This window comes from Phacochoerus africanus, chromosome 1 (genome assembly GCF_016906955.1).
Source record: "Phacochoerus africanus isolate WHEZ1 chromosome 1, ROS_Pafr_v1, whole genome shotgun sequence".
Classification (NCBI taxonomy): Eukaryota; Metazoa; Chordata; class Mammalia; order Artiodactyla; family Suidae; genus Phacochoerus; species Phacochoerus africanus.
In genome coordinates, this window is record NC_062544.1 from 146,503,773 (window position 1) to 146,524,284 (window position 20,512).

At 42.9% G+C, this 20,512-nt stretch overlaps 1 protein-coding gene across 1 annotated transcript; it reads right to left on the reverse strand.

The window, feature by feature from the left end:
- Positions 1 to 208: 208 nt before the first annotated feature.
- EMC3 (ER membrane protein complex subunit 3) lies at positions 209 to 20,495 on the reverse strand. Its single transcript, XM_047780666.1, has 8 exons — positions 20,175 to 20,495; positions 12,385 to 12,442; positions 11,963 to 12,056; positions 8,768 to 8,872; positions 7,993 to 8,074; positions 7,094 to 7,173; positions 6,206 to 6,288; positions 209 to 439 (listed from the first exon to the last, which is right to left on the reverse strand). The coding sequence occupies exons 1-8, from the start codon at positions 20,327 to 20,329 to the stop codon at positions 311 to 313; spliced, it is 786 nt and encodes a 261-aa protein (XP_047636622.1). The 5' UTR covers positions 20,330 to 20,495; the 3' UTR covers positions 209 to 310.
- Positions 20,496 to 20,512: the final 17 nt, after the last annotated feature.

Below are 20,512 nucleotides of genomic sequence, written 5' to 3' on the forward strand. Positions count from 1 at the left end.
TTTGCTAAGTTTTATATCTTATCGCTAGCTTGAGTTTACCCCTTTCTGACTTTTACTACTAGAGTTACCAAAAAAGATTTGTAAATCTTTAAAAAATAGCTGTTTCTGGGGAAATCACTCAGCACACACTCCTCATATTTCCTCTGGTTTCAAACATAACAGGCAACACACCTCAGACAAGAACAATCCTTGCGGCATGCCCGCCAGCTCATGCATCCACCTTTTTATTCTGAGGGGCTCTGGCTCAAACAAAAGTTACAAAGTTAAGTGCTACTCTGAGTCCCTGACACAGCTAACCCCTGCTTGGTCTTCAGAAAATAGAGGTCTGTAGTTCCTTTTTGAACATGCCTTCGAAGTGGAGGTCTTTGGCCATGAGCTCCTCTTCGACATCATCTAGTGCCCACTGGTGATCTGTCAGCTCCAAAGCTTCCCACTCTGTCTGCAAAAAAGAACGTGGTGGCAAAGAGAGAAAGGCTGTTATGAAAGCAGCACTAATCTGCTTCAGGCCAGGAGCTGGGTTCAGCTCTGGGGTTTTTTTTTTTTTGGTCTTTTTGTCTTTTTAAGGCCACACCCTCGGCATATGGAGGTTCCCAGGCTAGGGGTCTAATCGGAGCTGTAGCTGCCAGCCTAAGCCACAAGACACAGCAACATCAGATCTGAGCTGTGTCTGCGACCTACACCACAGCTCATGGCAATGCCAGATCCTCATGGCATTTATGAATCCAATGGGTTCAGTTCTGTTAAGTGCACTCAATCCTGGAAGGTCAATGCTGCTGTGCTATCCCCTCACCCACCCCTACCCCCAGTTTACAGACAGGAGACTGAAGCTAAAAAAGAAAGAATTGGTTAAGGTCACTGGAGCTGGCAACTAATTACATTTCCCAAATACTCTATTAATGATGACTACTTTTGCCTTTAATTAGTAGGTTTTAACTGCTCTATGAAACTTAATGTGGGAGGTTACCATTGTGGCGCAGCAGAAACAAATACAACTAGTATCCATGAGGATGGTGGGTTCAATCTCTGGCCTTGCCAGGGGCTGGGGATGTGGCTCAGATCCCAAGTTGCTGTGGCTGTGGTATAGGCCAGCAACTATAGCTCCGATTCAACCCCCAGCCTGGGAAATCCCATAAGCTGCAGGTGTGGCCCTAAAAAGCAAAAAACAAACAAAAACAAAAAAGAAACCCCAAACAAACAACAAACAAAGAAAAACAACTTAATGTGCAATACAAATGTTAGCTTATGGGCATTGGTTTTTAAAATTTAATTCAGAGGAGTTCTCATGGTGCAGTGGAAACGAATCTGACTAGAAACCATGAGGATACGGGTTCAATCCCTGGCCTCGCTCAGTGGGTTAAGAATCTGGCATTGCCATGAGCTGTGGTGTAGGTCGCAGACGCAGCTTGGATCTGGTGTGGCTGTGGCTCTAGCGTAGGCCAGCAGCTACAGCTCGGATTAGACCCCTAGCCTGGGAACCTCCATATGTTGTAGGTGAGCCCCTAAAAAGACAAAAAGAGAAAAAATAAATAAATAAATAAAATTTATGCCATAAAATTCACCCCTTTAATGTGTACAATCTAGTGATTTCTACTATATTTACAAAGATGCACAACCATCACCACTATTCCGGAACACTTTTGTCACTGCAAAAAAAAAAAAAACCTCCTTATCAAACAGCAGACTCTTCCCACTATCTGCTCCCTGAACGCCTGGCAACTACTACTTTATTTTCTGTATCTTGGATTCATCTTTTCTCGCTATGATATGTGACCTTTTGTTACTGATTTCTTTCACTTAGCATGTTTCGAAGGTTCCTCCTTGTTGTAGCATGATTCAGGACTTCATTTTTTTTTTTTTGATCTTTTTTTGGGTCTTTTTAGAGCCACACCTGAGGCATATGGAAATTCCCAGGCTAGGGGTCCAATGGGAGCTGTAGTTACTGGCCTCCTACACCACAGCCACAGCAACGTGGGATCCAAACTGTGTCTGCAACCTACACCATAGCTCACAGCAACACCAGATCCTTAACCCACTAGGAGAGGCCAGGGATTAAACCTGCATCCTCATGGATACTAGTCAGATTTGTTTCTGCTAAGCCACGACGAGAACGCCCAAGAACGTTATAATTTTAGCTCTTATATTTAGGTCTTTGACCCATTTAAAAACTTCCATTAAATTTTTTTTTATTTTAAAATTTTATATACAACCTAAAATTTGCCACTTAAAATTTTTTTATTATAGTTGATTTACAGCATTGTGCCAATTTTTGCTGTGTAGAAGTGACTCAGTTTTATATATATATATATGTTTATATACACACACACATATATACATACATATAAATGTATATATATACACACACACATTTTTTCTTTTTTAAAAAATCATTAATTTTTTTGGCCACGCCTATGGCATATGGAAGTTCCCAGACCAGAGACTGTATCTGAGTTGCTGCTGCGACCTATAACACAGCTGCAGCAATGCCAGATCCTTAACCCACTGCCACAGTGGGAACTCCATTCTTTTTTATATTATTTTCCATCATGGTCAACCACAGAGATTGGATATAGTTCCTTGTGCTATACAGTAGGACCTTACTGTTTACCAATTCTAAATGTAATAGTTTGCACCTACTAACCCCCAACTTGCAGTCCATCCTCTCCCTCCGCCACCCCTTGGTGACCACAGTCTGTTATCTGTGTCTTAGTCTGTTTCTGTTTTGTAGATAGGTTCATTTGTGCTGTATTTTAGATTTCACATATAAATGATATCAAGTGGTATTGGTCTTTCTCTTTCTAACTTAATATGAGAATCTCTAGCTGCATCCATGTTGCTGTGAATGGCCTAATTTCATTTTGTTGTTTTTTTTATGCTGAGCAGTATTCCACTGTATATGTGTACCACATCTTTTTTTTTTTTTTGTCTTTTTGCCTTTTCTAGGGCAGCTCCCATGGCATGTGGAGGTTCCCAGGCTAGGGGTCTAATCGGAGCTGTAGCCGCCGGCCTATATCAGAGCCACAGCAACGCAGGATCTGAGATGCATCTTCGACCTATACCACAGCTCACAGCAACACCAGATCCTTAACCCACTGAGCAAGGCCAGGGATCGAACCCACAACCTCATGGTTCCCAGTTAACCACTGCACCACCACGGGAACTCTATGTACCACATCTTCTTAATCCATTTATCTCTTGATGGACATTTGGGTTGTTTCCATGTCTTGGCTACTGTGAAAAGTGCTGCTATGAACATAAAGGTGCATGTTATCTTTTTTTTTTTCTCCTTGGTTGCACCTGAGTCATACAGAAGTTCCTAGGCTAGTGATTGAACCCAAGCTACAGCAACGACAATGCTGGATACTTATTTGCTAGGACACCAGGGAACTCTGCATGTATCTTTTTGAATTATATTTTGTCCAGATATATCTCCAGGAGTGAGATTGCTGGATCATATGGTAATTCTTAAAATTTACTACTTTTAACCACTGTTAAGTATACAATTTAGTGGCATTAATTACATTCACAGTGCTGTACAACCATTACCACTACCTACTTAAAAATTTTGCATCCCCTGAAATAAACTCTACCTAGTAAGCAATAAGGCCATTCTTTCTCCCAATGAATTGTCTTGGCACCTTTGTCAAAACCCATTTGTTCTATTCCACTGATTTGTTGTCTATCCATCTGCCAGTTCCACAGTCTTGGTTACTGTAGCTCAGAAGTAGGCTTTAAGTTCAGGAACTGTGAGTCTTCCAACTCTGTTCTTTTTTTTTTTTTTTTTTTGGTCTTTTTGCTATTTCTTGGGCCGCTCCTGCGGCATATGGAGGTTCCCAGGCTAGGGGTCGAATCGGAGCTGCAGCCACCAGCCTACGCCAGAGCCACAGCAACGTGGGATCCGAGCCGTGTCTGCAACCTACACCACAGCTCACAGCAATGCCGGATCGTTAACCCACTGAGCAAGGGCAGGGACCGAACCCGCAACCTCATGGTTCCTAGTCGGATTCGTTAACCACTGCGCCACGACGGGAACTCCCTGGAATTATTTTCTTAATTTCAACTTTCAGGTTCTTTATTAGCTGTATGTAGAACTGCAACTGATTTTTGTATATTGATCTTGTGTTTGAAAACCTTGCTTTTTTTTTTAACCACTTCTAATAGATTTTTGAGGATTCCGTAGGATATTCTACATCCAAGACCATCTTATCTACAAATAGATAGTTTTACTTCTTCCATTCTAATCTAGATGCCTTTTATTTCTTTTTCTTGCCTAACTGCCCTGGCTAGAACATCTAGGACAATGCTGAATAGAAGTGGTGAGAGTGAATGTCTTTGTTTTGTTCTTAACCTTCAGGGAAAAGCTTTTAGCATGAGTATGATTTTAGCTGTGGGTGTTTCATAGATGTCTTTCATCAAGATGAGCAAAGATTTCATCAGAATTCCCCTCTATTTCAACTTTTTATCGTGAAAAATTAGTGATACTCTGCCGTACAAAAATTATACTGGGGACTTCCCATTGTTGCGTGGCAAAAACAAATCTAGTATCAATGAGGATATGGGTTCAATCCTGGCCTTGGTCAGTGGGTCGGGGATCCAGTGTTGCTGTGAGCTGTGGTGGAGGTTGCAGACACAGCTCAGATCCCGAGTTGCTGTGGTGTAGGCTGGCAGCTGTAGCTCCAATTTGACCCCTAGCCTAGGAACTTCCATATGCCATAAGCGTGGCCCTAAAAATTAAAAAAAAAAGTATATATATATATATATATATATATTTTGTCTTTTTGCCTTTTCTAGGGCCGCTTCTGCGACACATGGAGATTCCCAGGCTAGGGGTCCAATCGGAGCTGTAGCCACCGGCCTAGGCCAGAGCCACAGCAACGCGGGATCTGAGCTGAGTCTGCAACCTACACCACAGCTCACGGCAACGCCAGATCCTTAACCCACTGAGCAAGGCCAGGGATCAAACCCGCGACCTCATGGTTCTTAGTCGGATTCGTTAACCACTGTGCCATGACAGGAACTCCTATATATTTTGGATTTTACAAATTACAGAATCACTTCATGAAAGGCTCTAAGTAACTTAGATTTTTTTGGAGTTCCTGTTGTGGCACAGTGGAAATGAATCCAACTAGGAACCATGAGGTTGTGGGTTTGATCCCTGGCCTCGCTCAGTGGGTTAAGGATCTGGCGTTGTTGTGAGTTGTGGTGTAGGTTGCAGATACGGATCAGATCTGGTGTGGCTGTGGCTGTGGCATAGGCCAGAAGCAACAGCTCCGATTAGACCCCTAGCCTGGGAACCTGCATATGCCCTGGGTACAGCCCTAAAAAGACCAAAAAAAAAAAGGAGTTCCCGTCGTGGCGCAGTGGAAACAAATCTGACTAGGGACCATGAGGTTGTGAGTTCGATCCCTGCCCTTGCTCAGTGGGTTAAGGATCCTGTGTTGCTGTGAGCTGTGGTGTAGGTTGCAGATGTGGCTCGGATCTGGCGTTGTGGCTGTGGCTGGTTGCTACAGCTCCGATTGGACCCCTAGCCTGGGAAGCTCCATATGCCAGGAGTGCGGCCCTAAAAAGACAAAAAAAAACCCAAAACCAAAACAACTTAGATTTATTAAAAATGAAATTTATATCAGGGTCCAAAAAAGTTCAAAATAGAAGTTCCTGTAGTGGAAACGAATCCGATGAGGAACCATGAGGTTGCGGGTTCAATCCCTGGCCTTGCTCAGTGGGTTAAGGATCTGGCGTTGTCGTGAGCTGTGGTGTAGGTCGCAGACATGGCTCAGATCTGGCATTGCTGTGGTGTAGGCCAGTGGCTACAGCTCTGATTAGACCCCTAGTCTGGGAACCTCCATATGCCATGGGTGCGGCCCTAAAAAGACCAAAAAAAAAAAAAAACCAACAAAAAAACCAAAACAAAAATTTCAAAATATTCCAAATATTTGGCCTCTGATTGAGCTGTTTTTACAACTTCATTTACAGTGTGGATTAAATTGGGATGAGCATTTAAAAACCAGTAATGGTACCAAGAAGCTCTAATTTACTTAACATGTGATTCTGTCTCAGGAAAAAGAGACGTGTAAACTAAAATACACCTTTGCTGAATTTAAAGGATGGAACCATACATGCTACACTCACTTCAGGGAATTCATCTTTACACTAACTCTGGTAACACCTTCCAGAGCTTCAGTGAAGCTGGAAGGAGCAGTGAGGGTACCTTAAAGGCTTTGTTGGTATCTGCGGGCATGGCCACAGCTGCTCCAGTCATTTGCTCCTGCATCATCCGTGATTGGTCAGCAGCTGCAGCAAAAGACACACCAGCATGAGTGCCAGGGCTCAGCAAGCAACCAGTACCCCTGGGGAAGAATGCTCCTTACAGAGCACTTACACATGCTTGCTGGTGGCTTAGAGAGCCACAGGCCAGTTCACTGACTGGCCCTGTCTTGCACAGTGTGACCCCGGGAAAGTCACTTTACCTCTTGCACAGTGTGACCCCGGGAAAGTCACTTTACCTCTTCTGAAAAATGGACATGATAATAGCAAGAGAAGAAAGACACCTAAAAGAAGTGCTAAACTTTATGTCAAATTTAAATAACAATAACAATAGCCAACAGTTATTGAGCACCTCCTCCAGGCCAGGTACTTCACTAAGTGCTTTACACATCTACCTCATCTACTCCTAACAGCACACCGGAAGTTAATCATTAAGGTCCCTGCTTTATAGACAGGCAAACAGAGGACCTGTCCAAGGCCACAGCTCTTAGTAAGAGAGCCAGGATTGGACTGGCAAGAACTCTAGTCAGTGAACTAACTGATCAAAGCTGGCCGCCTTCCAGCTTCAGATTTATAGGCTTGCATTGCTGGTGCTGGATCCCTCACAGGAGGGTAGCAGGCTCTGACCAACTAGATACTGTCCCTTTGATTACCGGGGAGAACTCAGAACTACAGACCGACCCTGGGATTAAGACTCTTTCAGAGTCTGAGGTATTGCCTCAGAAACTTATGAATCAGTGTAAGGAATGAAACTGTGCTTTAACAGAGCAGCCTACCTGATCATTGCAGCCCTGGCAAGAATGTTTCATTTAACCAAGTATTTGCTTCTTACCATTATCTTGGCCCAAAATCAGGGAGTAAATGCTCCGAAGCCCAAAAACATTGAGGAAATACCAGGATGCAGAACTCACCCTAGCAAAGCAAACGTGAAACAATGTAGGTAGTGATTTCAGAATTAACCTAGTTCACACTTTCTACCACCCAGGGTTATTCAGAGAATGTAAAGGAATCACTGGGGTAGGCTACTGTCACCAAAGCATAACCGAAGAAGAAATACAAATTGTGAAGGCAGTGTTACAAACAGTTACAGCTCTCTGCAGGCAAAGAGCTGCGCACTGGATTTGAACAGACTTTGGGGTCAAATCTCAGTTCCTCTACACACTTCACAGAGTTGCTAGAGGCTAACATAAGGCAAGATATGGAGGCAAACTGCTCCTCCAGCTGTGTGAATTCTTCTGCATAGGAATAGAAAGGGAAATCCCAACTGGTTTGGTTTGTTTCATCAGGGAATGCAAGCTTTGTTTAATTTTCCTTTCTACCTAATGGATTTTCAAACCATTTATTATGTTTAATCATAAAAACAATATACTTATTATGTATAATAAATGCAAACAATACAGAAGTACATAAAATAAAAACTGAAAGAAGCCTCCTGGCCTGTTCTGTAGAGGAAACCACAAGTGTTGGTGGGCTGCATCCTTTATGTGCAGCACTGAAGACTGGAGCTACTAGGAAAGCCACCCTAAGTTGTCAACTGTATCACCCAAGCTCTCCTTAGCTTAGGTTTCCCACCTTGCTCCCATCAAGTCAATATACTTGCATATAATAAAAGCTAAACAGAGCATAAGAAATGATACAGAGATAGAAAGAATCCACACTTGGGTCACACCTATTTTACATAATGTTGCAGATTTGGGTTTGTATTCTTATTATATAAAAGAAAGTCCTTACCAGGATGCATCTAATGTGAGTAGCTCAATTCCTTGCTGTAGCATAGGCTTAAAACGGAGGGTCAGTGGAAATGGTACCTTGGCTGCAGAGAAGAAACAAAAAGTTCAAAATCAATCCTAGCATCCCCTTTAAAATAGTTTAAGTGTGAATGCACATATTATTTCCCTGAGGAGGTGGGAACTCAGTACTATATAGTGTTTGGGAAATGATTTCCACAAGGAAATTTGTGTCAACTTCTGAAGATTTAACAGCCTTGAACAACACCAGCTTCTCTAATGCTTAAGAAGCAGGGACTGAAACTGAGCTGTGACCAAAATCTGAAAAAGAAACTCACGCTAATCTTGTTAAACCCAAAGTGGAAATATATGCAAAGAACATTACTCAGAAAACAAATTCATTTAAATCAAAGTAGCTTATAACCAAACAAACAAATGACCAGCACCAACACCTAGAAAATCAAAGTCAAAATAGAAACAGCTTGCTTCTTGCTCACCAGATTATTTTCAGAAACAAACTACCAAGGCACTTGTTTTGATCCCTATGAGTAAAAAAACCCCTACACCATGATTTATGAAAGCTTTGGGATAAGAGTCATAAAATCATAGCATATTATATTTTTTTTTGTTCAAAGACTGTTGTCATTTTCCTGCGAAGAAACTGAGACCAAAGGACCCATGATAACAGTATTGCAGCAGCACCTGGATTTCTCTTCATAGGCTCATGGGAAAGGATCATGGATAAAGTACACCTGAAGTCCTCTGGGCCGGTAACTTACTTGTGACAAAGCCTGAAAACGTCATGTTGATCCATCCGCCAATAAGAATCATAGGGAGGACATTTGTTACATTGCCTTTCATCATGTCTGTGAGCATAGTGGGATCTAAGACAAACACACAAGAGACCACACTACATGTTAGCACTGTTGGCAGGGACTTCTTGTTTTCTATCCATTTTAAATTTACCTGATAATTAAAGTAATACAAATTCATTGTAAATAAATTCAAGCGACATAGAAACACAGGACATAGAGAGTTCCTCTAAGCCTACGCTATAAACTTTTAACTGTTGTATATCCTTCCATCTTTATGGATTTTTATGTATATACATATATACACGCAATAGTTTCTCTATATGTATATAGATATACATAAAGGGATACTATGCTTACTATTTCGTTTCTTTTTTTTTTTTTTTGGTCTTTTTGCCATTTTTCTTGGGCCGCTCCCACGGCATATGGAGGTTCCCAAGCTAGGGGTCCAGCTGGGGCTGTAGCCGCTGGCCTACGCCAGAGCCACAGCAACTCAGGATCCGAGCCTCATCTGCAACCTACACCACAGCTCCCGGCAACACCGGATCCTTAACCCACTGAGCAAGGCCAGGGATCGAACCCCCAGCCTCATGGTTCCTAGTCGGATTCGTTAACCACTGAGCCATGACGGGAACTCCCTATTTCGCTTCTTAATTTTAAAAACTTAACATACTTTGAATGGTGTTTCCACAATCATATGATATCTCTCTCTCTTTTTGTTTTTTTTAGGGCCACACCCTAAAGACAACTACTGTGTACATAAATCAGCATGTTTATGTAAGTATTTCTGTAAGAGAAACTCTTAAAAGAGCTTCTGGGCCAAGGGATTTGACCATTTAAAACACTCTGAACAACAGTGAGAGGGCCTCAGGAGTTCCCATTGTGGCTCAGCAGTTAGCGAACCCAACTAGCATCCATGAGGACGCGGGTTCCATCCCTGGCCTTGCTCAGTGGGTTAAGGATCCGGCATTGCCATGAGCTGTGGTATAAGTCGCAGACATGGCTTGGATCCAGCATTGCTGTGGCTGTGGCATAGGCTGGTGGCTACAGTTACGATTCGACCCCTAGCCTGGGACCTCCATATGCCTTGGGTGCGGCCCTAAAAGACAAAAAAAATAAAAATAAAAAAGTCAGGAGTTCCCTTCGTGGCGCAGTGGTTAACGAATCCGACTAGGAACCATGAGGTTGCGGGTTCGGTCCTTGCCCTTGCTCAGTGGGTTAATGATCCGGCGTTGCCGTGAGCTGTGGTGTAGGTTGCAGATGTGGCTCGGATCCCGCGTTGCTGTGGCTCTGGCGTAGGCCAGTGGCTACAGCTCCGATTGGACCCCTAGCCTGGGAACCTCCATATGCCGCGGGAGCAGCCCAAGAAATAGCAAAAAGACAAAAAAAAATAATAATAATAATAAAAAAAATAAAAAAGACAAAACACTGAGAGGGCCTAACTTCCCACGACCTTAAAAGGAGCAGCTTTATCTCTGACTTGACTCCTATCCTGGGAAGCTCCATATGCTAAGAGCAACCCTAAAAAGCTAAATAAATAGATAAATACATAAATAAAAAATAAAAGGAGCAAAAAGAAAAAAAAAAAAGGAGCAGCTTTGGTCAATCTTTTTAATCTTCCCCAAATGAATGGGCTAAAAAGGGCATCTTGTTTTAATTTGCATTGGTGTCAAGTGTCTTTTCATATACTTACTGGTCTCTTGTTTCTTGTATGTTTATTTATTTATTTTTTTGCCTGAGGCATATGGAAGTTCCCGAGCCAGGGATCAAACCCGGGCTGTAGTTGTGACCTGAGCCACAACTGCAACAATACCAGAGCCTTAACCTGCTGCACCACAAGGGAACTTCCTCTTATAGGTTTTCTAAAAGACTTATTAAGATCAATTCCAGTACCTTCTGTCTGGATTTAAAATAGCTGGTTATCCTGGAGTTCCTGTCGTGACGCAGTGGTTAACGAATCCTAATAGGAACCATGAAGTTGCAGGTTCGATCCCTGGCCTTGCTCAGTGGGGTAAGGATCTGGTGTTGCCATGAGCTGTGGTGTAGGTTGCAGACGCGGCTCGGATCCCACGTTGCTATGGCTCTGGTGTAGGCTGGTGGCTACAGCTCCGATTCGACCCCTAGCCTGGGAACCTCCATATGCTGCGGGAGCGGCCCTAGAAAAGGCAAAAAGACAAAAAAAAAAGCTGGTTATCTACCTAAAGAAATAGGTACTGGCGGTCCCATCATGGCTCAGTGGTAACAAACCTGACAGTATCCATGAAGATGCAGGTTTGATCTCTGGCTTTGCTCAGTGGGTTAAAGATATGGCGATGCCTTGAGCTGTGGTATAGGTCACAGATGCGGCTTGGATCCTGCATTGCTGTGGCTGTGGTGTAGGCCGGCAGCTACAGCTCTGATTCGACTCCTAGCCTGGGAACCTCCATATGCCATGGGTATAGCCCTCAAAAAGCAAAAAAACAAACAAAAAAGAAACAGGTACTAAAATCAGAGGGCAGTCAACAATAGATAACAAATTACTTCATTTTACTTTAAAGATGCTGTATTTTTCATCCAACAGGATCAATGGAAGTAAGAAATCTGTAGGAGAAATTGTAGGGTGGGCCAAGCAATCATGTCTGACAAAAGAAATGGTCTGGGGAAATATTCAAGCAGAATCTGGGGCCATCTGGCAGCAGCAGGATCCAGGCACAGATGGGGAATGCTTTTACACTGTGCTCCTCAGATTTCTGGGTCTTGAGGAAGAGCATGGGGGGAGACTAGGACAGTGGCTCTAGCCCTCACCCCCTCAACCGAGGGCTTTTTTTTTAATCCACTTTATACACTGGGGTTCCCTGAAGATTTGAAAAAGAGAACTTCATCTCTGTAGATGTCTGAATCTGATGATCTTGAAGGTCTCTTAGATTACTGTCTTTTACAATTTAAATTTCAAATAAAAGAACATCCTCCCTGCTAACCCCCACCCCCTCCAACTCACATTGAAAATCCTCCTTAAAGATGAGAGAAGCAAGGAGTTCCCTAGTAGTGCAAATTGGTTAAGGATCCAGAGTTGTCACTGCCATGTTACAGTGGCCCAGGTTCGATACCTGGCCCAGAAACTTCCACATGCCATGGGCATAGCCAAAAAAAAAAAAAAAAGATGAGAAAAGGGAATAAACATACCAGTCATAGGAGAAGGTGGCACAACCTTCCTTTTAGTTTTTTTGAAAAATCCATCTTCTGGGTTGTTGAAGTAATATTTTCGTGTCAAGAATGACTAGTAGGAAAAAGAACTTTTTAAGTCTTAAAACTGTGACATAGCACATTGTCAAATTATCCCCCCGAGGTTTAGTCAAAGGCCTTGGAATATGCTGTTACACTCGAGCTGGCAGCCTACTTGGCAGATGACCTGACACTCTAGCTGAGTCACATTTAAAAACAATTTCCCAAGAAGGGCAGGGTCACAATGACAGCAAACACCACTAGGCTTAATTACTGACTTACCCGCCTCCAACTTTCCCTGAAGAGGCCCCTTATAAAACATTCAGATATCTACTGCTCTCAACCGTGAATCATGGAGTTTTTAATAAAAGATAAATGAGTACCTGTTTGGGAATGTATTTTCCATTTTCCCTGAGGACTCTGCTTCGAATTAGGACTTGACTGAAAAATACAACCAAGACAATGAGATTTTTAAAAGCGGAACACTAGAAGAAAATGAGAGAATAAAGTAGGAGACCTATTTAAACACAAGAGAGGGCCTATTTGGCAATGGCCCTGTGTGGAAACTTTTCAAAATACAAGTGTCCTTAAAATCAAAAGAACATACTTAACCCAACAATCAGTTTTCCAAAAGAGCATTCATTTTTCAGAAGTGACTTTCTGAACAAAGATTCCTGAGGAAGGCACATTTGGGACATTATGCTCAACTTTTTTTCTTATTTTACATTGCACTAAGAAGGAGCTTTCTCTGAGTGAAATGAGCAGCAGCTGGATACTACTCAGAAGACCAGCAGGCATGGGAAGAGGAAGGAAGGGTGAAGATAAAAGAAGGAAGTTTTGAAACCTCACAGAGAAAGGAGTACAAGACTTGACAGGGTTGGACTTGACAGGGTTGTACTTGACGGGCGACGAACAGAAATTCCACCCAGGTCTCAGACTGTTAGTAAGCTCTCAAGGAATATTTATTGAATTAATAAGTGAAATTATCTGGTGATATTTGATCATTACAGATAAGAGGGTAAGACCACAAGTAGGCGGTGCCAAGATACAAATACCAAATAGAAGAGACAAAAACAAGTAATTTCTCCTAGGTTTTCAAAAGTTGCCTTGAGGGGGGAAAAAAGGCTCCCCCACTTAAGTTGATGGAAATCCTCCTGAAAAGTGGAAAAAAAATTGTAGACAGAGGAACACCAGAAAACTGCTTGGTTTTCTTTCTCCTCAGTGTAAACCACCTGCTCTAAGCAGTCATCCGGTACTCTTAGGGTCACCTGTGGTCACCATACGCCTATTCCGGCTTCTCCTTGTGCTGGGAATGCTCTAGTGCCCCCTCCCTCATCATGTCCTAACTTCCTTTTCAAGCCCCACCTTCTCCATGGAACTCTCTTTTTTAAAATTGTAGATGACTTACGCCATTGTATTAGCTTAAGGTGTACCACAGAATGATTCAGTTTTGTTTTTTGGATTTTTTTGGCAGATAATACTCCTTTATCAGTTATTACAAGGTGGCAAAATTCCCTGTGCTATACAGTAAGTCCTTGTTGCTTAACTTTTTTATGTATAGTAGTTTTTATCTATTAATCCCGTACTCCTAATTTGTCCTTCCCCCTACTCCTCTTCGGTAACCCTAAGTTTGTTTTCTATCTCTATGAGTTGTTTCTGTTTTGTAGACAGATTCATTTGTACTACTTCTTAGATTCCACATAGAAGTGATATTATATAGTATTTCTTTCTCTGTCTGACTTTTTTTTTTGTCTTTTGTCTGTTTTTGTTGTTGTTGCTGCAATTTCTTGGGCCGCTCCCGCAGCATATGGAGATTCCCAGGCTAGGGGTTGAATCGGAGCTGTAGCCACTGGCCTACGCCAGAGCCACAGCAGCGCGGGATCCGAGCTGCGTCTGCAACCTACACCACAGCTCCCGGCAACGCCGGATCGTTAACCCACTGAGCAAGGGCAGGGACCGAACCCGCAACCTCATGGTTCCTAGTCGGATTCGTTAACCACTGCGCCACGACGGGAACTCCTGACTTATTTTATAAAACATAATATTCTCTAGGTGTACCCATGTTGCTGCAAATGGCAGAATTTCATTCTTTTTTGAGCAACATGGCATTTTTTCCCTCCATGGAACTCTTCTTGCCTGGTGCCCTTAGAGAATTCTGTCCATCTTCATTCTCTTGACCTCATGATACTACACAGTTGACTGCTCTATACACAGATCTACAGAGGTGATAGGAGATATGCTCTATTCCCTGGGACTGGTCTAAAGCATCTTCTCATGATGTGGCCTATACACCAATGTTGGTCTGTGACAAGATATGTACAGACACTGAGAATGAGGGTTTAGAGATTTTAATAGTAATTTGATATTGTCACAACATCCAAATATGTGATCAAAAATGTTAACATAAGCACTAGTCTGTACTAGATTAGAAATTTAAAAAAAAACCCAAAAAACAGAAAACTGGTCCTCCTCCAGACTGTTTAAGCAGCACTGGATCTAGAATAATTAATTGAAGGTCTGGAGTTGGACAGATTGGTTCAGATTCTGGCTCTGCCACTCGTCAGTTATGTGATCTTGCGTGAGTCATTTAAATTCCCTATGCTTCCGTTCATGCTGTGTACGATAATACATTTATTCTCATTAAATAAATACTTTATGAGCTTCTGAGAGCCACGTTAGGTGACACAAACAGTGGTGATCAAAAAGCAAGTATCGGAGTTCCCGTCGTGGCGCAGTGGTTGATGAATCTGACTAGGAACCATGAGGTTGCAGGTTCGGTCCCTGCCCTTGCTCAGTGGGTTAACGATCCGGCGTTGCCGGGAGCTGTGGTGTAGGTTGCAGATGCGGCTCGGATCTGGTGTTGCTGTGGCTCTGGCGTAGGCCCCGGGCTACAAGCTTCAATAGACCCCTAGCCTGGGAACCTCCATATGCCGCGGGAGCGGCCCAAAAAGAAATAGCAAAAACAAACAAACAAACAAAAAAGCAAGTATCTCATGAAAGGATAAATTCTAGTAGGGGGAAAGATTATAACCACAAGAGTAAGAGTGAAATTCATCTGTTATGTCCTGGGAAGGAGATGGATGATATGAGTATGTAACAGCGGGATATGACTGAATCTAGGAAATAGAAGTCTTGGGGAAAGCTTTGTTCTGGAGGTGTGATTAAATTGAAATCTTAAAGATAAGGAGAGATTACCTTAGCAAGGTGCTGGCGGGAACAGCATGTGCAAAAGCCCTGAGGCAGGAGTAAACCCTATGTCTGAGACCAGAGAAAAGGCCATGTGGCTGGAAGAAAGAGAACTACAGAAATGTGAAAACAAGGCTTGAGAGGATGGCAAAAGCCAGACTGTGCAAGTCCCTGTGAGTCCCCCATTTTTTTTTTGTCTTTTTGCCTTTTCTAGGGCTGCTCCCGAGGCATATGGAGATTCCCAAGCTAGGGGTCAAATCGGAGCTGTAGCCACCAGCCTACGCCAGAGCCACAGCAACGTGGGATCCAAGCTGTGTCTGCAACCTACACCACAGCCACAGCAACTCAGGATCCTTAACCCACTGAGCAAGGCCAGAGATCGAACCTGCAACCTCATGGTTACCAGTTGGATTCGTTTCCATTGCACCACAATGGGAACTCTCACATTTAGCATCCTAACCACATTTAAGCACACAGTTCAGTAGTGTTAAGTATATTCACACTGTTTTGAAACAGATCTCCAGAACTCTTTCATCTTGCAAACCTGAAACTCTGTTCCTAGTGCACAATAACTTCCCCTTCCACCTCTCCTAGCCCCTGGTAACCACCATTCTACTTTGTGTTTCTATGAATTTGGCTAGTTTAGATACTTCATATAAGTGGAATCTTACAGTTATTACCTTTTTGTGCCTGGTTTATTTTACTTAGCATAATATCCTTAAGGCTCATCTGTGTTGTACCATGTGACATGATTTCCTCCCTTTTTAAGAGTTCCACTGTATTTTATTTTATTTATTTATTTTTGGCCGTGCCTGAGGCATGCAGCTCTGGAGCCAGGGATCAAACCCATACTACAGCTCTAACAAAAGCCACAGCAGTGACAACACCAGATATTCAACTGCTAGGCTACCAAGGAACTCAAGAAACTTGTAGTCTTTATGTTAAGAGTGAAAGGGGAAGGAAAGGAAACCCCTGTTCGTGGGAGTAAAGTGGTACAACCTTTATGCAAAATAGTACGGAGGTTCTTCTAAATTAAAAATAGCATACAATCATATAAAAATATGATTAGCAATTCCACTCTGGATATATATCTACAGTAAATGAAATCAGTATTTTGAAGACAGGTGCAATTCCACCATGAAAGGATTAAAAATTATGTGATGTATGTGTACACACACACACCAGAATATTATTTATCCTTGAAAAAGAAGGAAATCCTGCCATTTGCAACAACACGGATGAACCTTGAAAACATTATACTAAATGAAATGAGCCAGACACAATATGACATACTGTATGATTTCATTTACATGAAGTACCTAAAGCAGGCAAATCCTGGAGATAGTAGAATGGTGGGTCCCAGGGGCTGGGGGGAGAAGGATATGAGAAGTTATTATTTAATAGGTTCAGAGTTTCTGCTAGGGATGAGGAAGATATTATGGAAGTGGATGGTGGTGACATCTGCACAGCAATGTGAATGTACTTAATGCCACTGAATTGTATGCTTAAAAATAGTCAAAATGGATTTTTAAAAAAAATTACGGCCACTCCTGTGGCATATGGAAATTCCTGGGCCAGGAATTGAACCCATGTCATGGCAATGACCAAGCCACTGCAGTGACAACACCAGATCCTTAACTGCTTTGCCTTGAGGGAATTCCTGTGGAAATTTTGTGATTGTTAAAATGGTGGCGTGGTTAAAACTGACATTTGTTAAGGGAAAGGATGCTAAGTATCCCTCGATGCTGGAGACAGTTGTGTAACATGAATAACTGTCCCATATCTTTTGAATATCCCTGTGAATTGCTTCTTCTTTTTTTGCGGGGGGCGGGGGGGGGGGGTTGCTGTGCTTGCAGAAGCTCCTGGGGCCAGGGGCTGAAACCATGCCACAGCAGTGACAATGTCAGATCCTTAACCTACTAGGCCACCAGGGAATTCTTGAATTGTTTTTAATTATCCAAGCCTCAAACCTAATATCCATTTTTTGTGTGTGTGGGGGTGACTTTTACATATACTTAACTTTCAGGGATGTAACCACCAAGTAAATATAAGGAAAACTGCACTTTGGTTTGTTTAGAACTTTATCAAGCATAGTTTACCATTTAGGGAAATCACATCCAAGCCATAACTTCTGTGATATCTAAGAAGCGAACACATCTATAATGGAACATGTTTTGATTATGGTGATTTTATTTTTTGGGGGCTGCACTTGCGGCATATGGGAGTTCCCAGGCTAGGCGTCAGGTCGGAGCTGCAGCTGCCCAGCCTAAGCCACAGCCACAGCAACTTGGGATCTGAGCTGCACCTGTTACCTAGGCTGCAGCTTGTGGCAATGCTGGATCCTGAACCCACTGAGCAAGGCCAGGGATCAAACTTGCATCCTCTGCCACTATGTCAGGTTCTTAACCTGCTGAGCCACAATAGGAACTCCCCAATTATGGCGATTTTTTTTTTTTTTTGGTCACCCCATGGCATGTGAGTTCCCAGGCCAGGGATCAGATCTGAGCCACAGCCTTGAACCAAACCACAGCTGCGGCAACACTGGATCCTTAACCCACTGTGCTGGCCTGGGGAACAAACCCACATCCCAGTGCTTCCAAAATCCTGTTGCTCCACCCCAATTATGGTGATTTTATGATGCATCTGACTTCTGCATCATATCTTCTAGGGCTGTTGTGCATAAGCACTTATATAAATTTATTTTCCTTTTCTCTTGATTGTTACAACTAGGGCACATTGCCTTTAAAAACAAACAAACATGGAGTTCCCATTGTGGTGCAGCGAAATGAATGCGACTAGGAACCATGAGGTTGTGGGTTGGATCCCTGGCATCGCTCAGTGGGTTAAGGATCCAGCGTTGCCATGAGCTGTGGTGTAGGTCGCAGACATAGCTTGGATCTGGCATTGCTGTGGCTGTGGTGTAGGCCAGCAGCTGTAACTCCAATTAGACCTCTAGCCTGGGAACTTGCATATGCTGTGGGTGTGGCCTCAAAAAGCAAAAAACAAACAAAAAACTCCCACCTTGTGTGTAGATTGTACCAACTGTGAATTTCATTTTGAGTTAGAAAAAGGAGCTTTGAGTCTGATACCATTCAGAAACATCACTCTGAAATCACATGGTGAACCCAGAGCAGAAAATTATGGCAGAAAAATCTGTGACAGCAGTTATTGTGGGCAAGAGAATTTAATTTGGAAGTGAGTCTCATCTGGATTTAATTATAGGCACAGTATTTTACTATTTTGGTTACTTTGGGAAGGCCACTTAACCTCTCTGGGCTTCCTTTTCTTCAGGGGATTCAGGATTATCTTAGTGTTACTGTGGGGATAAAAGGAAAACAGTTATTGGTGTCAGTAATTAAACAATGCTGAATGTCTGAACTCCAGTCATTTTATATCTTTCTATAGTCTTCCTTTCTGTGGTGAACTGACTTCTTAAGATTATCTCCAGGAGGTTAGTTCTGATCAGTTCTGAAACTGATGCCACAGAAAAATAACTGAAGTAGCTGCTGTGGTACAGGGGAAAGAGTTCCAGACATGGGAACCAAAAAACTTGGCTTCAAGTCCTGAATGTCACCATGTGTGACTTTGGATCCTCTTAAGCCTCAGTTTCTATTAAAATTGAATAGCATCTACCTCACAGAACTGCTCTGAATTTTAAATGTTAATGAATATAAGTGCTTAGCATAATGCCTAGCAGAAAATAAGTGTTTAATAAGTACTGGTTTATGATTATTCTCAACTGAATTGGGAGGCACAACTGAAAATGATAAAGCAGTGCTTTCCAAACTTCAATTATTCCCATTCCATGATTATGGTTTTTGTCTTATTTACCAAGCAGTTGTACTACTAAAAACTTAATATTTTTTTATATATCAACTTTTTCTACTTATATAAGTTTTAGAAGAAGTCTTTCAATTACCAGCAACATGACTTAACACCAGTATTGTTTGCCACACATAGAAAATAAATGTTAACATAACTGCAATAAAAACAAAAGAACATTATTAACTTTCAGCTAGATATTGTTACCTGGGCAAAGTTCTGAACCTAAGGCTTGCTCTTTGTTAAAATGTGATTAATATGTGATAGGAAAGTGTTAAAGACACGGTAGCATTCGTCTGAGTTGGTCTCAAAATAATCAGAACGATTAACTGAAAAATTTTTTAATTTGATATGGAGTGGACACATGTCTAGATATCACCTAAAATCTCTCAAATTACTTCTTGACACAGGTAGATACAGTCATGAAGCACATGAGGAAGATGTCTCCACTCCAGGAAGGGAAATGATTAATTACATCTCCTCACATCTCTATGACAGTTTTACATTTGCAAAGCACTTGGAAAGCTGACCACCACAGTAGTTTGGTAAAAGAAGTATAATCACACCTATCTTTTTGATTAAGAGTTCATAGATAAGACCACCGAGGGTTGGCCACTAGCCTAACAATATTAAGAGCAACATTTTATTGAACAACTACCATGTCCCAAGTCTATGCTAAAGTCTTTTTTTTTTGCTATTTCTTGGGCCGCTCCGGCGGCATATGGAGGTTCCCAGGCTAGGGGTCCAATCGGAGCTGTAGCCACCGGCCTAGGCCAGAGCCACAGCAACGCGGGATCCGAGCCGTGTCTGCAACCTACACCAAAGCTCCCTGCAACGCCGGATCGTTAACCCACTGAGCAAGGGCAGGGACCGAACCCGCAACCTCATGGTTCCTAGTCGGATTCGTTAACCACTGCGCCACGACGGGAACTCCATATGCTAAAGTCTTCATAGACATCATCTAAAATTTAATCCCCACGCCTGCTCTATGGGGCGTGTCCTGTTATCATCCTCTTTTTGCAGATGAGGAAAGTGAAACACACAGCCAAAGAACACTGAGGTAGTGGGGGGGCGATGAGAAACCCCGGCAAACTGACATAACCCCTGTATTTTCTTGCCCAAGGTCATAGGAGAGTAGGATCGCCGGAGGAGGGAGGGCGCTAACCTGTCAGAGACTTGTTCCTGGGTGAGCTTCTTGTCGCTCTGCAGCAGGATGGACACGTAGTGACGGATCATGCCCACGAAGAAGGTGATAATAACGATTGGCAGGACCACCCAGAGGCGGATGTTGGAGTCGAGCAGTAGCTCAGGCCCCGCCATCTTCACAGAGCGCCGGCGGCCTGCGGGTGTAGCCGGGTTTCTTTTTCCCGGGGCGCGGGGTTTCTCGTCGAGTTAGTCTCCGGGCCTTCTCACTCCCCTTAACCAGCTTGGCGGGGGACCCACCACGGTAGCCTCGGCCCTCACTCCCTTCCCCCACGCCGGGCCACTGGCCCGCCCACTTCC

Coding starts and splice junctions, on each gene's coding strand:
- EMC3 (XM_047780666.1), bottom strand. CDS start 20,329: ATGGCGGGGCCTGAGCTACTGCTCGACTCCAACATCCGCCTCTGGGTG. Junction 7,174..7,992: donor CTCACATTAGATGCATCCTG/GTAAGGACTTTC, acceptor TTGCTTTGCTAG/GGTGAGTTCTGCATCCTGGT. Junction 440..6,205: donor ATACCAACAAAGCCTTTAAG/GTACCCTCACTG, acceptor TCTTTTTTGCAG/ACAGAGTGGGAAGCTTTGGA.